This window comes from Scomber scombrus, chromosome 12 (assembly GCF_963691925.1).
Source record: "Scomber scombrus chromosome 12, fScoSco1.1, whole genome shotgun sequence".
NCBI lineage: Eukaryota > Metazoa > Chordata > Actinopteri > Scombriformes > Scombridae > Scomber > Scomber scombrus.
The window spans coordinates 12,665,179-12,687,511 of record NC_084981.1 but is presented as its reverse complement, the minus strand read 5'-3'; the positions used below and the strand labels follow the sequence as shown (position 1 = coordinate 12,687,511).

The 22,333-nt window shown below is 37.8% G+C and overlaps 1 protein-coding gene across 1 annotated transcript in view; it reads right to left on the bottom strand.

Annotated features, from left to right (window-relative positions):
- Positions 1-22,333, bottom strand: part of eys (eyes shut homolog) — a gene marked incomplete at its 3' end in the record, with an annotated part of 165,495 nt that overhangs the window by 138,862 nt on the left and 4,300 nt on the right. The window contains 8 exon segments of the mRNA XM_062430919.1: positions 1,068-1,321; positions 1,478-1,641; positions 3,384-3,523; positions 7,051-7,155; positions 11,746-11,905; positions 14,173-14,287; positions 15,892-16,019; positions 16,973-17,055. Coding sequence (XP_062286903.1) covers positions 1,068-1,321; positions 1,478-1,641; positions 3,384-3,523; positions 7,051-7,155; positions 11,746-11,905; positions 14,173-14,287; positions 15,892-16,019; positions 16,973-17,055 — 1,149 coding nt within the window.

Below are 22,333 nucleotides of genomic sequence, written 5' to 3'. Positions count from 1 at the left end.
TCATACATTGGGAAGTGCTCTGTTAATCACGTACTGTGCGATACTGACATAATTAAGGTAGCTGCTGACTGTAACTGTAGCCAAAATACACTGTACAAGAGACACTTCGTACTACACTCTATGGCCAATATGACTCTTAGCCAGCCCCATATGCCGGCCAATGCTAATTAATTTATCTGCTAATACTTTACTGTACCACTGTTTCATTTATACATTTTCATTGCATATGGCGAAGATTGTAACTATCACATTTTCGTAATTTCTACGAAATATCCAATATATAAGAAATATACACAAGCTAATAAGTAACCACTTTTTCCTATATATAGCCAGGGGATTTTGGTGTAATCAGATAATATTAAAGGGGCGCGCAGGTGGTCGAGTGGTTAAGAGCGCATGCCACATACGCAGTGGGACCTCGGTTCGCCGGCCGGCGGACCTTTCTGCATTTTTACATTATTGAGTCTGCATCCTTTATTATAACATTAATGTGTAATAGCCAGGAATTTTTACTTAAAAGCTTGGAATAGATGTTATAATATTTTTGATTTTTGATAAATGAGATGAAACCTCATTCAAGCGTTGGTATTCAGGGGAGTTATGAATAATTCTAAAGTCATAAGAGTGAATTATATTGGTTCGACATATTATTGCAGTGAAAGGCAAAGGCTTAGTAAACTTAGTTCAGAATAAATTACTGACTACATTCCAAATATGACCAAAGAGCAATAAGACAATAAAATATATTTAAATTATTCACAGTGATACATTTGAATTTCAGTCACTTCTGATTATAACTTCTAATTTTCTGGCTACTTTCCTTTTAGAAATTACATATTAACACGTGGCAACAGTAAATCAGTGGATCAATGTCAAATTTAAATGTGAAAACTGTGGTTCATGTTCAGTAATGCTGTGCAAACTCTGATGAACTTCCTGTGTGAAAACAGCACATTTCTATTTGAACAAATGATTATTTAAGCACCTACTCTAAAACCTGATATTCCATTGGCTAGCCATAGTAATGGCTTTAGATAGGCTCACATTCACATCAGATGGTCTCATACCCTCAAAGCCTGGGGGACAGTGGCACCGATAATCACTGATTAGGTCCACACAGGTGGCACCGCTTGCACAGGGGAAGCTGTTGCACTCATTTGTTTCCAGTTCACAGAGCGGCCCTTCAAATCCAAGCATGCAGCGGCAGGTAAAGTTATACTGCTGGTCCAGGCAAACACTGTGTTCAGAGCAGCTGTGGCCAACACAGTAATCGATGTCCTCTTCACAGTAGATGCCTGTGTATCCTCTGGGACAAAGGCAGCTAGCAACAGGTAAAAGAGAATATCTTAATACTGGATAGAGTTTGAGGAATTCTCTCAACCCTGAAGGAAGAGAATAGTAAATGTCATGGCTTTTACAATCATTGACATTCTGGTGCTTGGATGACCTGGAGACAATCAAGATTTGGAACACTCACCTGTAAGCATCAATCTCATCCACGCAAGTAGCTCCGTTTTGACACCAGTGTTGAACACAATCATTTACATTTGTACGACAGCTCTGACCCGTCCATCCAGGTGTACAGATACAGGAGTAGCTACTGGCATCGCTGAATACACATCGCCCTCCGTTGGCACATAGCTGTTGATAACAGACAAAGCTGTTAGACACATTTGTCATGAAACCAAGAGATATGCTGCTTCATGTGCACAAATGAAATTGCTTCATCTTGTATGGTAATATCTTAGATTGGACTAAGCCTATTCTGGTCAAAAATATAACCATTATTGCACAATACCAACCCTAATCATTCCTTGCTCCTTGCTGCCTGAAAATGAGCTTCATTACAGCCTCATGACACACTCATGAATACTGATTCATGCTTTATACTGGATTCGCTCAGTATTCCGTGAAGCATCTACATCATGTCTTACAAGAGAAGATCAATGGTCATTGAGGGCTAAACGTCCCAGGAGTTGTCAGTAACAAAAAAGGAATGCCTGCTATCTGGTACATGTGTATATATGGTAGTGGAGAAACAAAGGGGCAGAGGAAAAGCTGGCTTGGTGAAAGGTGTATAATGCAGACATCATGACATTTCTGTAAGAGGGCCAACACAAGCCTTGCTCCACAGTGAGTGATCATCTCCATCTGTCATCTGAAGATTCTTCTTTGTACAGGTTTGGATGCTTTTTGTGTAAATGCAGAAGGTCGATTCATTCGTACATAAAGCAACCCGCGCATTCAAAAATAAAGACATTGCAAATCTTCAGTAGCAGTCAGGTGGCAGAGGCCTTTTCAATCCTGTAAATATGTTCCTCTTGTGCATGCCAAAAGCAAAACCCCTGACAAACAATCACACAATTCCAGCTTTGTGTTCTCCCACCGTGCTGCTAGAAAATCTGGAGGATATGCAGCCACAAACAAAATAGAAAAGAGAGACCAATGTGGTTCAGTGCTCTGAATATGCAACATATGTACAGTACATACTTAAAACCTGCGGAAACTAACTAGATGTTTTGTATCGACAGAAGATTCAGATCAAAGGTCATAGTTTGTTACTATGCTATGTTTATGTATTGGTATGTTATGTTTCACATTGCACAGTTTCAAATGTATCAATAAAAGTCCCAAGGGAGCAGTGAATTCCTTCATTAGTCAGGAATTTAATACAACTTTCTTCCCAGTTAAACCATAATACTGTACAACTCCAGCAGCAGCAGCTGATAGCTATGTTTATGGATTATTGCTGTCAATCTTTCTGTGGGAATTATGCTTATATTTATCCCAGTGTATAACAAAGGATTATCCAACGTTTTGTAAATAAGATAGGTATTAATGTTTTATACCTTCTCACTTAAGTTGTCAATGTTAAAATGCAGTTTGTCGTGACACTTTGTAGATGTCTTACAAGTTGTTTCATACATTAACATTAAGACAAAATGTTTTCAGCCTATAACAGATAGACATCAGGCATTTGTATTCAGTCATGGTTGAAGTTCTCATTAAGTCACACTACATATTCAGAAACATATCCATAAAATGATCTCCAAGCATCAAAGGGAATTTTCTGGTCAGCACTGAAATATAAGTTCTGTGTTCTTATGTGATAAAAGGACCAACCAGAGCAAATAAACTCCTCTAAACAGAGTAGGTATGGAACTTACATGAAACAACCTCATTAATTTTCTTGTTATGCTTTCCTGCTGTTGTGATTATGTTGCTGCATTGAATGCATTGAAACTGTTTGAAGAGAAACAAATGTTGGTGACTGCATGGGGCTTTGAAAACTGTATGGAGCTCATTTTTCAAGATAAACGTTTAAAATGTGAATAGAGAACAATATATGAGGATAAACAGTCTATGAAGATCTTTTTACCCACTTGAAGGTTTTGAGGGCAGGGTACACGGCAGGTATATTTAAGGCCGTCAGGAAGATCCAAACACTGAGTCTTTGGTGGGCATATGTTGTTGGGAAGAACACAAGCATCTATGTCCACTTCACAATTCTTCCCCAGAAAACCTGCAAGAAGAGATTTATTACATGCCATCTAACTGATGCAATACTTGACGAACAGAAAGTGGATAAACAATCAGTGCTGCCTCCCTATATGTCACTGTACCAGATGAGCTCCTTCACACATATTTTCAGGTCTATATTTATATTCTTGGCTGTAAAGGAATATACATGATTACAGTTTGAAAAACTCCTATTTATCTTATACTGGGCCTAATTGCAGCCACTCACTTCAGCCTCGGTCTGAAAGGACAAGCCATTTTAGCTCCTGTCTCTTTCCGATGAGCCCACGCAGACTTTTGTTGGGTCTGGAGTTTAAATAAACAAACAGTAGTAGTATGATTTCACTTCTTTTTCTCCTTTATTCGAAATGGAAACTTCTCAAATACATCCAAACTGTTGTCTTGCTTGACACCCACGCCTGCTATTATTATCATTACTTATATTTCTATCATTATTATTATTGTAACTGTTGTTGTTGTTGTGTTTCTGTTTCTCTCTCCTCTCTCCCCATCCCTCATTCTCTCACAACCAAACCAATCAAGGCAGATGTCCACCCACATGCAGCCCTATTCTGCTCGAGGTTTCTTCCTGTTAAGGGGAGTTTTTCTTTGATGTCGCCAAGTGCTGGCTCATGGGAGAATGTTAGGTATCTGTACATTAAAGAGGGTACTGTCTGAGACAACTTCTGTTGTGATAAAAATTGATTTGACGTGGTCAAAGTCAAAATCAAGCCAAAATCTGTGTGGACGATGTGAACAGCAAATTGAACAACATTAGCAACAAAAGATATGGAACAAACAGTTGTTTGTAGCCATGCATGAAGAATTTGGCATCATCACAAGGAAGAAGTAGAGGTAACATTGCAAAGGAAGCGTTTAAAGCAGGCTGAACAAAAAGCTTATGTGTCTTTTAATGAACAAGACGAAGTTAGGCCAATCATGGGTCGGCTGGAGGATTGACACAGTAATTGGAAATAATGTCTGATGTTTGTTCCCATAGATGATACATTTAGCATAACCAATAGCTGAACGAAAAGTCAACATAAATTCATTCTGTGAGCATCTGGACATTGAGCGCTGTGCATTACTTTGTCTTTACACATGTACTCTTGTTGAGGAAATAATGTATTACTGAGTTGGTACAAAATATATTCTGCAGCAGGTAAAGCTAGGGGGAAAAAAGCAGTCATAGGCAACTTAAAATTCCATCCATGCCTTAAGAATTTACAGTGGACCAGCACTCGGTGGACTATTTTCATTTTGTGGAACTTCACCATGAGAAGATGCAGCAGATGAGGCATACGAGTGGAAGAGGCTTAGGTTTACTGAGATAACAGATGAGATTTAGTAGCAAGTCTGGAAAGTCAGGGTATGCCCTGTGGAATTTCGTTACCATGGATCTGTGGCCACATCTAGTACAAGTTTACTCAGGGAGTTAGGGATTCATGATCAGGGATTACAGCAGGCTGCAAAGGCAGCTCAAAAGAGCAAGCGATGGCTCTGGCTGAAAAGAAAAGGCAGAAGCTTGTGTGCAAAGTATGAATATCTATCTCATGTGTAAGATAGGAGATACAGCAAATATCAGTGTCAAGTCAGTGGTCAAAAAACACTCTCTGCTTTGGCTCTCTGTATAACAGTTTTACATGTTAAAGAGCTTTTTAGATCCAGAATGTGCAATTTGGTTAATTAGGTTGCAGAAGCAAGACACTATTATTTTATTGGTGTAACTGGGGTGGCAAATGATTACCGTTGAACCTTCTAAGGTGTTGTGGGAAAAGAAAACAACACTTTTATGATCTTTCTAATGTTTGTTTGTTTTTTTTGAATTGACTATTTTTACTGATCAAATAAACATAAAATCACCGCCAGGATCAGCTGATAAAGAGTTATTAAGAGCCCTCTTAATAGAATGTTTTTCCCTAAATTGTAAATTTATAAATAAAACAGAATTAATCTTAATAGCATTAAAGTGAAAGGCTTAATTGTTATCTTTTTCACTACAAGTTTTGTTGACAGGAGGTTTCTATTTTATGATTGCATTGTTAATTGCTGCACAGTTACACAGTAGTTAAGGCTGTTGCCTCACAGCAAGAAGGTCATGGGTTCAAACCAGCTGGCCTTTAAAGAGTTCCTGTTTTCCTCAAGTCTGTAAAGGTTTCCTCCCCCTGTCCAAAGACAAGCCAGTTAAGTGAACTGGAAACTTGAAATTCCCTGTGGGTATGACTTTGTTTTCCTGCCTGCATGTTAGCCCTGAGACAGACTGGCAACCTGTCCAGGGTGCGCCTCATGTTTCACTGAGTGAATGCTGGAGAGCGCTCTAGCCCCCCACAACCTGGGCAGGATAAGTGGTAAAGAGAAAGGATGGATAGATGAATACTACTTGAAGCTATTATTCACAATCTTTTAAAATATGAAGAGTTGCACTTTAACTTAGATTCAGCTGATGAAAATACAATGCTGTCCTTTAAATGTCACCTTAGATAGTGCCTTGCTTTAGCAACTGATGAGGAAAAAAGTCTTTGGCCCATGTTTCAGTAACATTGGTATTGTCCTTTAATGTTTAATTTAACAAGAGTGAACAAACACAATGTTTCATTACCATCAATGTTAGATTCCCCTTAAGAGCCAAAAGCATTTGCTGAGAACAGCTAAAAATAACAGTGGTAATTTCTTTTGAGAAAAACATCACCTGGCCACTAAGACGCTTTGCCCACAGTGTCTTGGTGTGTATGTGCAGTGAAACCTTCCAGTAAAGTGATCACAAGCATCTGCCAGACACACTAACTGTGCCCTGCCAACAACCTGGAGCTCCCGTGAGTGGTCCATCAGTTTATGTTTAGTGAATGTAAATTCAGACTCAGCCGGTGAGGCACAATAAGCAATTACTGGAAAATTATATTAATGGGAGTTTCATAATGTAATATTTGCACAATTTGGTTGCATTATTAAACTCTGGCAATGAGCTTGGTGGTTTTTCACCACTGTCAATCATAAGTTAGGACGGTAAACAGATACTGTGAATAATGTGAATAGGATCCTGTCTTTGCCTTATTCCTTCAATTGCACAACATAATATATTGTGATCAGCAGTGTTGTGAGCCGTATGCAATTATAAGGGCTTTTTTATAATTTCATGGTCAAAGGCATTCTACTGTTTTTAAACATATCAGAAAGTAGTAAAAAAAATAATTTTAAAAGATATTAATTAAATTAAATTAAAACACAACCCAAGAATAGAATACATATTTCAGTAAAAGGGATAGAAGTAAAAAAAATATGATTCATGTGATGAATTAAATCATCCTGACTTCCTCAGGCAGGATGTGTCACACTCTAGGGACCCCGTTGGCAAAAGCTAATCACCTTTGGCTTTCAGAGTACACTAAAACTGGCCAAAGGGGCACTGGCCGAGGATCTTGCGCGACATTCACTGCATACATGTTTAAAAGGTCTGCAGTACTGCCTGCCACCATAGCTAATACAGATATCACAGTTATTACAAAGCACTAATGTGGCCATAACACAACATACCTGTGGGACATTGGCATTCATAGTGGCCTACCAAGTCAGAGCATGTGCCATTGTGCCGACAGGGGTTGGACTCACACTCGTTGACTTCAGTTTCACAGTTTGTTCCTGAGAATAGATGTAAAAACACAATATGACAATTACTTGTATTTGTATTACATCACTGTCCTCGCTTAGAGCCCCTTTATAAGTAACTTAAAGAACATATTGCATATGTTATAAATGTACATACTGATCTAAAATACAACTCTGCTGGAAAGCCCTTTTCCCTATATGCATGGAAGTTCACAAGACAATTATTCATGTGACATATTCATTAAAGGAATTGTTCAGTATTTTGGGAATTACATTTGTACATTTCTCGCCAAGCGTTATATGAGAAAACTGAAGCTACTCTGTCTGTACAATAAAAAATAAAGCCACCATCAGCAGCTGAATAGCTTAGCATAAAGGTTAGAAGCAGGAGGAGACAGCTAGCTCCTTCCAGTCTTTATGCTAGCTAAGCTAACCTAGCTGGTTGCTGGTGTTACAATAACTTGATATTTAGCATACATACATGAGAGTATAGATATTCCTTAAGAGTTGCCTGTAACACCTTTTGTCCTGAAACAATAATAAGGCTACAGAAATTCCATCACTAAACTGCTGCGCAATTCATGCGGTGAGTCCCTGGAAAAGCAAAGAGAGCTGTTAGAGTAAATACACCCCTAGTTGGACAGGCTCACTTTCATGTTAAGAAAATGGACACTTAATAACGAGCTTGGTCCCCCCACTGTAGAGAGCAGAAGAGGTGGGGGATGCAGGTTTCTTGATGGAGATTTGTTTGGTGCTCAGCTGCCTCAGTAGCTGCTAGTTCTACTGCCACGGTTGGGGGGTAGGTGTCTTCCAGTGCAGGTTATTAATTTAAAATGTCCTATCATCAATAACGGAGCAGAAGTGACATGCAGTGAAAGTCCCTTCTTGACGGCGGCAACCTCACGCCACAGCACAAACACTATGATTGATTTCATCTGCACGGTAGTTGCTACAGGTCATTATATACAAAATATGCCATGCTGTGCTGCAGCAAATTATACAAATTTGTCCAACTAAAATCTGTGAAACGCCTATGCTCATTTATGGCTGTGAATAAAATCCATCATGTAGTATTGTCACCTCCTTTAGGAAACTTAAACGATATGAAGTTTGTTTATTTAAGTTGCACTGTATTTTACTCCGATGTCTTGAAATAAAATAATTATTATGTTGAAGGTTTTGTGGTAAGGGTTCTGAATTTTTATTAGAATATTACTTGCACCTGTGCTCATTCATTATTTACCTACAAGTTACTCAAACCCAACAGCTTCTTATTTGCTGGGTAAAGGTTGAAATTGTACCTTTTAACCACACTCATAGAAATCTTTGGTAGATTTTAAACATGTCTAGTTTCCTTGTCTTCTATTATTATCCACATAATTAAAAGAGAGCATGTGCATGAATAGGACTGGCAAAATATATGCCAACAGTTGTTCGGTGAAAAATAAAGCCTTCCAAAATGAAACCCGATTGCTGGGGCTTGAGTAATGTATCCTGAGTTATGATCTATGATTGAGTACGGTGGGGTTTCTGGGCAAAGCTTGAAATTAAATTGGCCTTCCTATGCTGCATGGCTTGAAATTCCAAAGCAAAAATCCCAAGATGCCAGAAAATGATGAATTCTATCAGTCACTAAGACCTGCCATGGTATAAAAGACAATTTTCCATTACTGAAGTGGCAAAAGATTTCAGCTATGAACAGAAGGAAAAAATCTTGCTCATGTAGTGCTATGTGAGGGCTTATCTGACTGACGGGTGAGTGTGTCAGGACTTAAGGCTGGATGTGGATACACGCTATAGGCCAAACCATGAGTGCACTGGGGAAGAAAAAGAATGTTATTCACTGGTTGTTTAAGCAAAAGAACAAGAGAAGAACAATCATGTGGCATTGTCAAAAATCTTATACAGTATAAACAATGTGTTGTTCCATACTGTCTCTTCTTGGTCAAATAATAGCACAAAGAATCTAAAAGAATCATATTTGAGATGTAAACACATTGTATTCAATTGAGGAGCCGCCTCTGCTATAAAGGTATAATCGAAACATCATATCTAGCCTTGATGATACGACAAGTAAAATACCTGGGCTCATATGTCTACGGCAGGATGAACTGTTAAGATAAGTCGCACATCATTTTGTATTATGGAGGAAAATGGCACAGCTGTGAATGAATGAATGAGCTACAGGCTACAGCATAAAGCCTATTTATAGGTATGCACTGGTATTTTTTGCTGAGCAGACTATCCACCGTTCTTGCAATAAGACCATCTTTCTGATTAACCTCTAATTACTAAAATATGACTGTAGATTGTATTTTTCCTTATTTATGGAAATGATACATAGTTTCTACTAATTTCTTAAATCTTTTTTTAAAGCATGGTATATGAATAGGGTTGCTTTTTTGTTGTAAATCCCACACTAATAATTCCTTTTGTTTTTTTCTCTTTTTGTGTTTTCTCCCTTGTTCTCCTGGTTTTTGTTTTTTTTAGAACAGTTGTCGATGATAGCTTAACAAGTTTCGGGCCATGTTCTGATCTGACAACTAATTAGGAAGCAGTTTGCCAGAGTGCCTGGATTAAATGTAATCAGGAGCAGGCCTTAGAAATGTCAAGCAGGCAGGTCTAGTGGCACATAAGCATCAAAGGTTGAAAAAGAAATCGCTTCATCAAGAGTACAGGCCTTTGCTTAAAAACTGTGGCTGGCTTGTGATTTGTAAATCAGATTTCTCTCCTGTCATTTTTCAATTCATTTGCATTTTAAAGACATTAGTTCCTAGGTTGAAGCTACTTATGGTGTTTCTCTATATGAATAAGTCAAACTAAATGTGTTTTGCCTTTAGGTTATATCAGGTTCCTCTATCTAAAAATACTGCTAATAATAAAAAAGATATTGATCATTGTAGGGAGTTGCTTTGTTTGTCCACCTCATCAGGGTGGTCATAGGTTAGAGGTTAGTTATGGAACAGCAGACCTTGAACTGGGTTACTGAACTGGCCTTCCCTCTTACTATGTCACCCTGCTGACCTATGTGTTATCAATGTACAGTATTAAAGGGCTCAAATATGACCCCATTTCACCAGTGTGACAGGTTAGACACTGTGGTAGCAGGAAACGGGCTTAGTCCAGGGGTACTTCCTATGAGCTACAAATATTAGCAAACCCTGCGACAGGAAATTAAATGGACCCTTTTAGCATTTTTGGTTTTTGTATTTATTTGCTTTTTTTGTCTTTACCATCTGTTTCTTTAGCTTCTAAATGCTCAACTGTGTTCACCAGCTATTAACTGTGTCTGCTTGCCATTTGGTGCTGAGCAGGTAGTGTACAGCAGGTTTTTAGAGCTTTTGATGCCTCCTGCAGCCAAAACCAATGCTAGAAGAGGAACGAGAGTGAACCGAAACTGTTAAATTGTAGCCACACAGCTTAAGTATGAGCTGAAACTCACTATAAAGCTCCATAAAGCCAAGTGGACAGGCAGAATCGGGTGATATTCTCTGAAAGGTAAGAATTCACTGTACCCTGTCAATAAATACATTATAAAAATATTGATTAGAACCACTTCAATGCAGCTCTAAAATGTGTTTGTATTCAGTTTAATCAGTTACAGTAAGTTAGTTCCACCAGTGAGTGATGTTCAGTGAGATAACCTGAGACACAAATATATACAGTGGATCTGGCTGTGGCTTTCTTTGTAGGATGCTTTAGCAGAAATTGGTAGTTGTGTCCAAAAGGCAATTGAGTTATGGTGGTTAAGGCAGCTCTGATTCCCATCCAGTTAGCTACCAGGCCCTACCCTCTTTTTTTAGATGGAAACAGAGTTGCAACTTGTGAAAAGGGTTAAAAAGTCATTATTGTGCAGCAGATGGATTTTTTTTTTTTTATCCAGATGGCATGTTAGTCTATTGATACAACACATTAAGTGTGATTTATGTTAGCAGTGCAAAATGAAGCATCCCTTTTAAGAAAAATAAGTGACAAAGGTGAAGGCCAAGACCACATTTCCTTCCTCTTAAAATGACATAAAATTTTAATGGACAACTGCCAGCCAATCAGAAACAAGCATTTCCTGTGACCATAGAATCATAATTAAATTCATTCTAGCATGCAATTTTAATGGGATACATCAGTTTCTCATGGTTTGTTCATATTTTAAGCCATTTTTATGCCATCTGCTTTAAAACACCAACAAAAGGCAAAATAGATTCATTCATAATTTAGGGATTGCACTCAACATGAGAGCTCTGTGTCAAATGTCTTGCATGGAGACCGCAGATTCACCGATTTAAAATATTCCGAAAATTACTGCCTTCACTGCATATGTTGCGTCCCTGCTCCACATCTTTGCATAACACTGTATATACATAGCATGTACATGGTTTCTACATAGCAACACAATTTGTAAATGCAAGAGAGAACACAAACGTCTACACCATGTAACTGTCAAGATGTGCCAGTTCAATGTCAGATTTTCTGCAAACATTAATCAGTCATCCGGTGGCCCTTAACCAACCTTCCCACAAGGGTTTGTGAAAACTGATACACTTTTTGAGATATCCTGCCAACAGACAGACGCACAGACAGATGGAATGGGGGCAAAAAACAGATAATAAAGCAAAGTTATCTTACCTGTGAAGCCGGGGGGGCACATGCAGGTGTACTGTGGGGGAGATGATGGCTGACCTGTTGTAAAACATGTAGCTCCATTCAAACACCTGTTTGGTTTTATCAGGCAGGCATCGCTTACATATTGACACAACTCTCCAATCCATCCTGGGGCACAGACACACTGCAGGAAAACAGTACCATAATCATGTGAACCTGGTACAATATACATTACACAACATGTGATAGCACGTTAGCAATTGGTATTTATTAGAACAGCAATGCTATTTTCATTGTTTTGGCTCTATTCCAGCACACTGGATTTGACATGAAATAACGACAATGACATTAAAGGAGGTTTGGGAGTCTTCACAGTCATATTAGGTGATAGAGCAGGGATCGCAGCATTTTCACCTTTGTAACCATATAGAAAAAACAATATATGGTAATAAACACCTTGGTTGACACAAATCCCGAAAAACCCCCACATTTTTCTCTCTCACCTCTAATGGCGTCTATAGCCATGCAGAGATTTCTATTGCTGCCTCAATAAAATTGAGGTGAATGGAATTTTATTTCTTGTGCTCTGCTCGCAGCTTTAAAACATTTGTCAAGTCTGCAATAACTGAATTTTTGGCCACTTAGAGGCAACACTGATTATCACCTTTTAGGGTGATATGGGGAACTTGATTGCAAATTGTTGCCTATTTACACATCCAGCAGACACTGAGCTAAATTATTCATTTGGAGTCATGTTTCTGGCTCTCAGGCGAATGCACTGTTCTTTTAGCTCAGCTTTTGGTCTGCACTAACCTCTGGCTTTTTCATGGCTAAATGCTCAACTATAATAATCTGTCTGATATTTGAAGCTGGGCAGGTGGCGTGGAGTGGGATTTAAAGCTGTTGCCAAAAACAACGCTGATTAAAGAGGTGAGTAAACCAAAAAAAGTAAAGTGGTTGGCCACAAAATAGAGACAATGAGCTGAAAGTTTTCATGAAAGCAAATTATTTTGTAGAAAGTAAAAAAATAGAAAGAAAACAGCTGACGATGAGGTGTGTGGACTATCCATAAAAAACAGGTCATTGTTCCTGGCAATAAAAGGTGCTCCAGGATTATTTAAATGTAATTTCTCAATGCTGTGAGCACCACAAATGAAATTCTATATACCTTGACTATACTGGGGATGGAGGCAAAGTCACAGATATTGAAAAATAAGGTAACATATATACTGGCCCAATGTGCTGGAGTATAGAGCTAAAACAAAACTTGCTCTGCAAATCTATCATAGAATCTGTTACGGGTGATCTCTAGTTTTATTCTGTCCTTTAAGAGCATCTTGATGATGACAGTGGACATTAAATGAGCAATCTACCCTTAAGGAACTACCCAATGTTTTTTCATACTGACAGGAAAACCACATTAAAAATATGAATAAAAATGACAAATGAATAAATAAATAAAAATGGCCCATTTTCTGGGAACAACAATTTTTGAAAATGTCAGACCCCCGTTGGAGACACACCAACACAAAGCAGCTTAAAGGGGGGTTTTAGATTAAGAACACTCTCAGTGGTCTAATGGAACAAGATTGGTGGAGAATAATTAGGAGCTATGGGGCATTATGGAGCAGTCTCAGGTGTTGTAAGAAAATCCAGACATTTGAGGAGACTGAGCAATACAGAGGCAAATTAGACCAGAGCCTGTCTGTCTGAGCAACGCGTCCACATACTCACAATGATTAATGGGCTAGAATTGGATTACTACTGTCTGTAGCCATATCCCTCCAATGATGTTTTGTTATTCTCTTTGTTTTGTTCTATTAATGACAGGTTTTCTTATGAATAGAAATATGTAGACCAAAGATGGAAAGACTTTTTTTTTAATGCAGTGCCTCTTTTTTGATAAAAGCCTGATGTGTTCAACAGACCACACATCCATTTCCAATCTAATGTTTAAAATTGTGCCAATCTAAAGCATTTGTCAGTAAAACTCAATTGCATTTACTAATCAATGCATCATTCAAAAACAACATACTAAAATGCAAAGAAAATACATATTAATCATAGAAAATAGATTTACAGCAACTCCGATTTTCTTATATCATTCAGAAATTGAGACAGATTGCTGTTGTTCATCAGATACCAGTGCAGCACACAGTATACACATATTGACTGTTTATAGCCCAATTTACATATGACTTGCTGCAAATAATTATTCATGGACTTCATTAGGCTAATTTTCATTTCAATGTCAAGTCATGAAAAAACTCTTTAGCAAAAGGATTCAAAAAATCCCCCCAACTTAAACAAAAGATTTGTTGCACTGCTGCTACTACTGCTATGAACGTCTTCAGTGTCTGCTCATACTGTAACATCCATTAAGGTGCAGCATGAATCGTATTTTGTGGGCTTCTGAGTATTTCATTATGACTGAAGCATTGAATTACTTACCTGATATCCGCCAATTACACTCAAGCACAATCCCTCATTTAGGCAGTTGATATTGAGCAGCCTGCAGTAGTCAATTATTTCTTCACAGTTCTTCCCGGAAAACCCTCGCAGACATCTGTTGAGAGGAGGTCAGTGTCATCAAAATCAATTCACCCTGAGCCTTGAACACTAACAAGCCATATTTTTCAGTTACAAGATTCATGGGGTTATAATTCTGTTTTCTACAGGAGCAGTTTGTGATATGAACCAAGGTGAAATAGTTTGTTCAAATTATTCTTCCCATACTGTGTATTTTGACCTGTATTGGAACTTAGGTGGTTAACCTATCAGGAAGAATTACAAATTATGCTTTCCTACAACTTTAATAAATCTTTGACCATGGCTTAAAAAGTTGTTTTATAAAAAAAGGAGCAAAGCACTAGTCCAGAACACACTTTCATATAAATCCCTATTGTAAATAAAACATTTAAAAAAAATAAAAAATCTATCTTGTTTTTTAACAAGGGTGTCACATGGATGTTGGTTGAAAATCAATAACATTATACAGTCATATTCATAAGTATTTGAGTCATACAAGTTCAGGCTGGATAGCAGTTTAGTTATGGACAAACACTAGCGCTATCTAAGTACTAGCAGGAGCTCCAGTCTGTGTTAAAAACAGGTTTCAGTGTGATGATAAGTATCTAGAGGGCATCAAAGGCAGACTGTAATCTAGTAGAAGCCAGTATCATCCAAGGGGCTTCGTGAAGCAAATGTTTTAAGACCAAATGCTTTTACTGGTTTAGAGCAGAGCTATGTTAAAGATTGAGAATGCTATGTTGTTGTTATTTCCAATAAATCTGAATAAAATGATTTATTTTTAAAAGGTATTATTATTATTATTAATAATAATAATAATAATAATAATAATAATAATAATAATAATAATAAGGATAAAGTCTGGCACAATTGGATATTCTTCAGATTAATAACAAATCCCGTAAAAACACCAAAATTAACACTTTATTTCTTAATGTTTTTTGATTTCACTGCCATGTTCATACTGAAAATGTGAAGCTTTAAAAATGGCTCATTATATTGTTTTATTGTATGGTTATATTAAAAAAAAAAAAAAAAAAAAAAAAAGGTTCATTAATTTCCTAATATACCTACGCACTGGGCACTGTAGTTTTTAGCAACATTCACTCAAACAGAAGGTAATAATGCATTTGCTGCAGATTAAAACAATGTGATGCTCCACTGAGTGTTTGCTGCACTATGACAGTTTATAAAGGATCTACTCAAATTAAACTACAGTGCACTTGTTCATCGTATTTAAGGAACATGTCATCCAGTGTGGTTCATAGATGGGTTTTTAGTAGTTTTTGGACAACTGTGGAGTTCTATGGCACATAGGAATACACTATACCTGGCTTTAGCTGCACAGGCACCACTTGTGTAATGTATTAGATTCATTCATCATTGGTGTTGGCCTTCCTATGGGATTGATCGATAATAAGAAAAATACAGAATGTCACCAGTTAACAATGAGGCTTGAGGTCTGCCTCACAGGTGTGTGTATAATAAGACCAGAGCTTTTAAGTGAATGTAAATCCTAATCACGTTAAAAGGTGGAGGGAAGAAAAAAAAAAGATCAATTTTTATTCACTCTCAGTGGGAGACATATCTAGAAAGGGGACTATAAGAGTGGCCTCTATTAGATCCCTGTATGCATTTCACCTGCAGACATAATCTTTTCCCTTGGACACACAGGTGGCATTGTTGAGACACGGTGATGAGCTGCACAGGTTCTGCTTCCTCCTGCATGCTGGGACCACATTACCATCTGCACAGACACATTCAGAGGCCTGCATACAGAGGCAAAACAAACCAGGTCACCTGCTCACTTCAGAAAATAAGGTTAGATTCTACAATGGTATGTACATAAGATCACAGACTAGAGTACAGCAAACATAATCATTGAAAGAAACATACACTGTAGTTGGAAAATGTGGCTTGATTATTATTATGTGTTAACTGATCTCTATAATTATATATAATTGAGTACTCAAGTAAATAATAGGGGTTTATTCAAGTTTTAATATTGTGAGAAACTAATAAACACCGATCTTATAAATTCAAAGTTTAAAGTGAGTTCAATTTCATATTAAACTTCTAGAAAAATATCTGTGTCAAGCAGTGGCAATATCAAGCATTATTTTGATAAATGCCCCTTTTAGTCTGGTGTACTCTGGTATTCTTAGGTGGGTAATGAAAATGTGTAATGCGCTCAGTAAACTGCAATGAACAAAAACAAAGGTCGGAGAAAGACAATTAGAGCATTACTGTATTTCCTCTAGTGTATCCTCAACAACATTAGAGGGACTACAACCATTGAAAAATGTATGACCGCTATACCATTTCAAGTGAAAGGTGAAAATTGCAGCAGGCATCCAATTACAAAAAGCTTTTGAAGAGAGCCATTTCAAATTGGCACTTAAATATGTGCTGGGTCATTCAATCAAATTGCTAGAGGAAGCAAACACTCTTTCCCCTTAAGCTCATCTTCAGGGGGGAAATATTAATTGCTGTTGCAGCCTTCAGAATGAAGCCATCTGATCTTGTTTCAAGACACTATATTAATTTCCATGTGCCATTTCTTGTTTATGTCCCACTGAGATAAAACAAATAAGGAAAATTAAGTCCTCACACGCTCCCCAGCAGTGCAAATGTGTTCCTCCTGACATCCATATGACATGCAATCCACATCCACACTGGAGTCACAGTAGAGGCCCCAAAATCTTTCTGGACAATGACAAACAAACCCTTCGGGGCTCTCTTCGCATGTGCCACCATTTCTGCATGGATTTGGATCACAGGTGGCTTTTCTCTCACATGCCGGGCCTGCAAAACAGATAGTACAGCATTATTACAATATGCTCTACCCTATTCTATTCAGACTGAGGCAGGTATTTACATCTACAAACTAAATTGTCTAAAACCATGTCAGCAGCCAAGTATACATTCACAATCTACATTAAACTATTAAACCTCAAGCAGCATGGAAACTGGAAACATGGAACAAGCAGGAAATCACTATTATCATGTACTATTAATGCATTCAGTAACCTACACTTCTTCCCCGGAGTTGTCTGTGCTTTCTCGTCTCACAGGCAATCTGGGCCTGTAGACGTCCGGATGACAGATTCCAGTCCCGGACCTTCTAGCTTCAATGTTTATTTTCTATGTGCTTCTCTCCCTCTCCTATTCTTGCTCTCTCTCCCCTCTACCCCAACCGGTCGAGGCAGATGGCCGCCCACTTTGAGCCTGGTTCTGCCTGAGGTTTCTTCCTGTTAAAAGGGAGTTTTTTCTTGCCATTGTCGCTAAGTGCTTGCTCATGTGGGAATGTTGGGTCTCTTTAAAATTAAAACCTGAAGAGTTCGGTTTAGAACCTGCTCTATGTGTAAAGTGCCTTGAGATAACTTTGTTGTGATTTGGCGCTATACAAATAAAGATTGATTGATTGATTGATTGATCACATCAAAGCAACCTGACCAAGTTTATGCCAGAAAAGACATGACTGACGTGATGTGTAATCCATGGAGGAGGGGCTGATTGACACATTTTATCAATAATTACACAGGAGGGAGGCATGTGCAGGGCCCTCCCTTGTCACTATGCATGTAAAGTGTAAATACAGTTTAAGCAAATATTCTCACAATTAAAGTAAAGGCGAGAGAAATTGCACATTGCTGTCAGAATTTTATCTTGGCTTCTGATTGATGATGGGAAAGAACTTAACTGCCCATTTTATAAAGCATCACACTAAAGCCAACCAACCAAACCAACTAGAAAATAATTACAACCACCAATATTTTAACAAGCTAATGGAAACAGTTCTCAGCACTGCATATAAAAGAGAGCTGTATTGCCAGTATTTTGTTGTGCAATTTTTAACCATTTCATTTGACAGAAACTAAATGTGCAGTGAAAAACATGCCAAATGTCCTAAAAGGCTAATGCAATGAATTATTAGGCGTGTTTCACATAGGAACTACAAATGCATGGATTTGACTGGAAGCTATAAACAGGGAGTTGAGTGTTGTTTATGTGCCCGCCTAGTGTTTTTCCTGCTTAGTCCTTGTGATGGAGAATCACCTCTATCTCGGGGTGTTGTACTTCACGCTGTGTGTGTGTGTGTGTTTGTGGAGGTTTCGTCGTTCTGCAGCTGCCATCCAGTTAAGTCAGGTCAACACACAGCATTAATATAAATGAGCATTTGGGTAGGCACCATAATCAGGCACGCCAGTTGCCTGTTGTGATATGGCAGTGAAATACATAAACATATAGTAATGTGATTGCTGTCACTCATCTGTCTTCTGCTCAGGATTTTGGCTACATCATTTTTGGCTGTATTTTCAATCATGTTTAAGTGAGAGGAGATACTTTTTTTTTTTTTTACTGAAACTAGGAGCCATTCTGATATTTAGCTCAGTAAATGCCAACTGATCCATGTTGTGTTCACAGATCATCAAATAGTCTGTTTATGTATGTTCAGCATCCAGTTAGTCATTTAAGGTGGGGTATATAAGGGACCAAGGCACCAGTGATTGGTCTGCTGCTCTGTATGATGGCTCCACATAAACACTGATAAAAGAACCAGTGAAGCTGCTTTTAGCCACTATTCTACCGGATCAAAATAAAAAAAAAAAACAACAACAACATGTCTTTGACTGACTCATGTCTCCCTTGCACGTTTATTTATCTTTCTGCATTTAGATACGCTTCCTACTGTACTGTTACTAATTACTTTTTGCCAATTTATTTTATCTTATTTATCTTATGATTTTCTAATACACTGACTCACTTAATCATTTAATTGTATGAGAAGCTGTTTAAATTGCCTCTCTATTTTAAAGCTGCTGAACAAATAAATGTAACATGCATTGCCTCTCAACATATCTGTATGAGCATATAGACAACTAATGAAATCATAATGTATCATGTCTCAACATGTACTTAGTTATCTCAAAGCAGTTTTATCTTCTTTGTTATTAAATGCTTGTATGCTTCCAGTACAAATAAAGTATATTTTATCACTTGAATAGCTATGCAGCTAGTGTTATTGCTGCTGCTGCCACCATTATAATATTATTATCATTATCATTTACAGGACTTAACATTAACAGACGTATTCTTCTGAAGACTATTGCAATTCTTAACAATTTCTATATAAATAAAATATATATATTAGGATGTTTATCTGATAAACTATTCAGTGAAATAACTATTTACTTAATTTAAAAAAAAAGAAAAAGCCAAACAGATAAATAATACAAGGGTTCCCAATCTGGAAAGTGTTTCAATCCTTTATGTACACTTAAAAAAGTGAATACTTCTATACTGAATCGTAAAGATAAATACATTATTTTCATAGAGGACTTTTACTGAACTGTACACTAAGGGCCTGATTTACTAAAGGTTGGCGTGTGTAAAAAAATGTGCAAGCTGATCTACTAACGCAGCGCACTGAGGTTTGCGTCTTTCAACTGTGCAAGATAATACGCGCTGTCCATTTAGTATGTTTGCCATAATGAATATGCATTATGGGGCGTTTCAACCCCAGTGTGCAAAATACAGGGAGGAGAAAATGCGTATATGTTATTTAGCACGCGCATTGTGATTTACCAAACCTGAAGGTATTATTTCTGACGCTAACTGCGTCTATAAATAATACCTTTAAAGGGCAGGTATTAACCGGCTGCGCACAGATGACTTCTATTACTGTGGAGAGGAGGAGACGGAGGCCCAATGACAGAATACGCACAGGACGGATTTTTTCCACCTGTGTTAATTTTGGAGTGGAATATTTTTGGTTTTACTAACAGCATTGGGTTTGTCAGAAATACTCTCCCATATGTCGGTTTATCTGGTAATATTTGTTTTTGTTATAACTCAACATATTTATTAACCTCTTCCACTAGAACCTGATCACATTTCATTTTGCGCTTGAGGGCTTTCTGCTCGTCCAAACTCTCCATTAAGACACGCAAAACCCTCACTTAAATACTGCTGTCTATTTGGGATCTTAGTAAATCAGGCCCTAAGTAGTCAGTGCTGCAGCCCAGCTCATAAACATGTGAAGTAAGCTGTAGCCAGTAGTTTTTCTAAATACTGCAGTGCCACAAGACTTTCACCTGCAGCAGCTTAACCACAGATAGTGTACTGTAATGCCACAGTGACATTGTATGCAAAGGATAAAACTAGAAGGATGAATTCACTGCAGGTTCAAGGTGAATAAGAATTTGATGTAATTCCCTGATGAGGGTTTTCATTTTTGTGTTCTTCACAAGATGCCTACACATTTATCTTTCCAGCGACTCTTTCTTTGCATATTTTCTTTAATCCCCCTGCTGATACAAGTGCTCGTGTCCCAGAGGCTCCTCACAGCTTCCTCTGTGGGCATCAATCTTACTGTGTACAACTTCAGGGCTTGCATTTGCCTCAGCTCATATTCCACTAGAAATTGGGATTTCTTAACCGGTTCACTCAAAGTTGTACCAATTCAAACTAGTACATTTCCATTTGTTACATACAGTAGATTTATGACACAGATGATGGCTGTAGTACTGCTTGCACTCAAGAGAAGTTCATAGTCTGTGGTAATTATAGTTTAGGTTATACATGGTTTAATATAACTACTTTTCTTTTAGGATGACTTGTATTTATGCCAGCATTTGTGTCTACCACTGTTCCACTGATCTTAAATACTCCAATTATTGCAGTGAATATGAACTGTGGTGATTCAGAAACAACATTATGTCTAATGTTATAATTATATTGGTTAACAAGGGTAATAATTGCATATACATAACGCAAATTAAACTTTTAAAATGTGATATTACTACCAACAAGAAATTAAAACAAGATGAAAACAATTAACACCTCATACCAAAATGGAAATGGCCCTGTAAAGATGGTAATACCTCGCAACAATTACCCTAGAGGTAGAGCAGAGGAGAGTCAAATCAAAAGAAAATCTCATTTGAAACGTCCCATGAGTTTGGCTCATTATTCTATGCGCATAGACTTTGGCCTATGAGGGCAGCCAGTGCTGGAGCAGCCACTAAACTTCTGGTTGATTAATGAGGGAACTGCAGCAGGGAGGTAGAGGAAGCAAGAGCTCCACAGAACTCCCAAGAAGCTGATGGGACAGCAGGACACCATGACTATGCGACAGCACCCAGTGGAGTCTGCTTACTTAAGAGAGCAGCGGCAATTAACGTAAATTAGATCAAATCTGCAAAGGCAGAGGGGTGCATATAACTCACCAATTTATCAAAGGAATTATCAATTTTTAATCCACACAAGGCCAGACATCTTTACAGTGCCAATAGTTTTGTCTGGTAGTGTTAGTGGTGCACAAGGAAAAAGGCCCATTCTTTTTCTCAGCTGAATGTTTGGTAATTACCGTCTGCTTGGCTTAAAAAATCCTTGCATTTTGTTGAGCAATGCATTATATTTCATTAATGATACAGAGCTAAAGCTAATACAATTTTTGGACATTTTAGTGGCAACAAAGAGTATGAATATATTTTAGGACCGCTTTAAGAAGAAATCCAAAGCATTGCTTTTCATAATAAAGTCCATCGGCAATTACTTAAATATACATTATATCAATGATCAAATTCATCACATACTTGGTAAAGCATTCTTCACATATGATAGGATGACTAACCAATGTTGTTCCCTTGCAAGGATTTTCTTGTGATCTGGTCTCTTCATCTTGAATAAGTTGCGAGATGTTCTCTGAAATATTTAATGCTACCACCCTCTGTGCTCCTATGCTGCACAAGAGCTACATAAAGACACTTTGTTCTTCTAGGGCCTTAATCTGCTCTTGTAAGATCAGATGCCAGACAAAATTGGAAGGAACCTTGAAACCACATCTCCAAAATAATAAGATGAAAGCATGGGCCTGACTTTAAAAAGCAAAGCCATGACACGTCAAGACTGCTGCCAGGACAAATTGCACTCCGACCAATACAATGAATCAATGTGAAGAGCCACCTGCAGTTCTTTCCTCAAGAAAGTTCATTGCAGGCTTGTTTTTACAGCAGACAGTGATATCCAGGGCAACTGGAGGAATATGCAGGTCTCGTAACCCATTTGTGTGTGATAC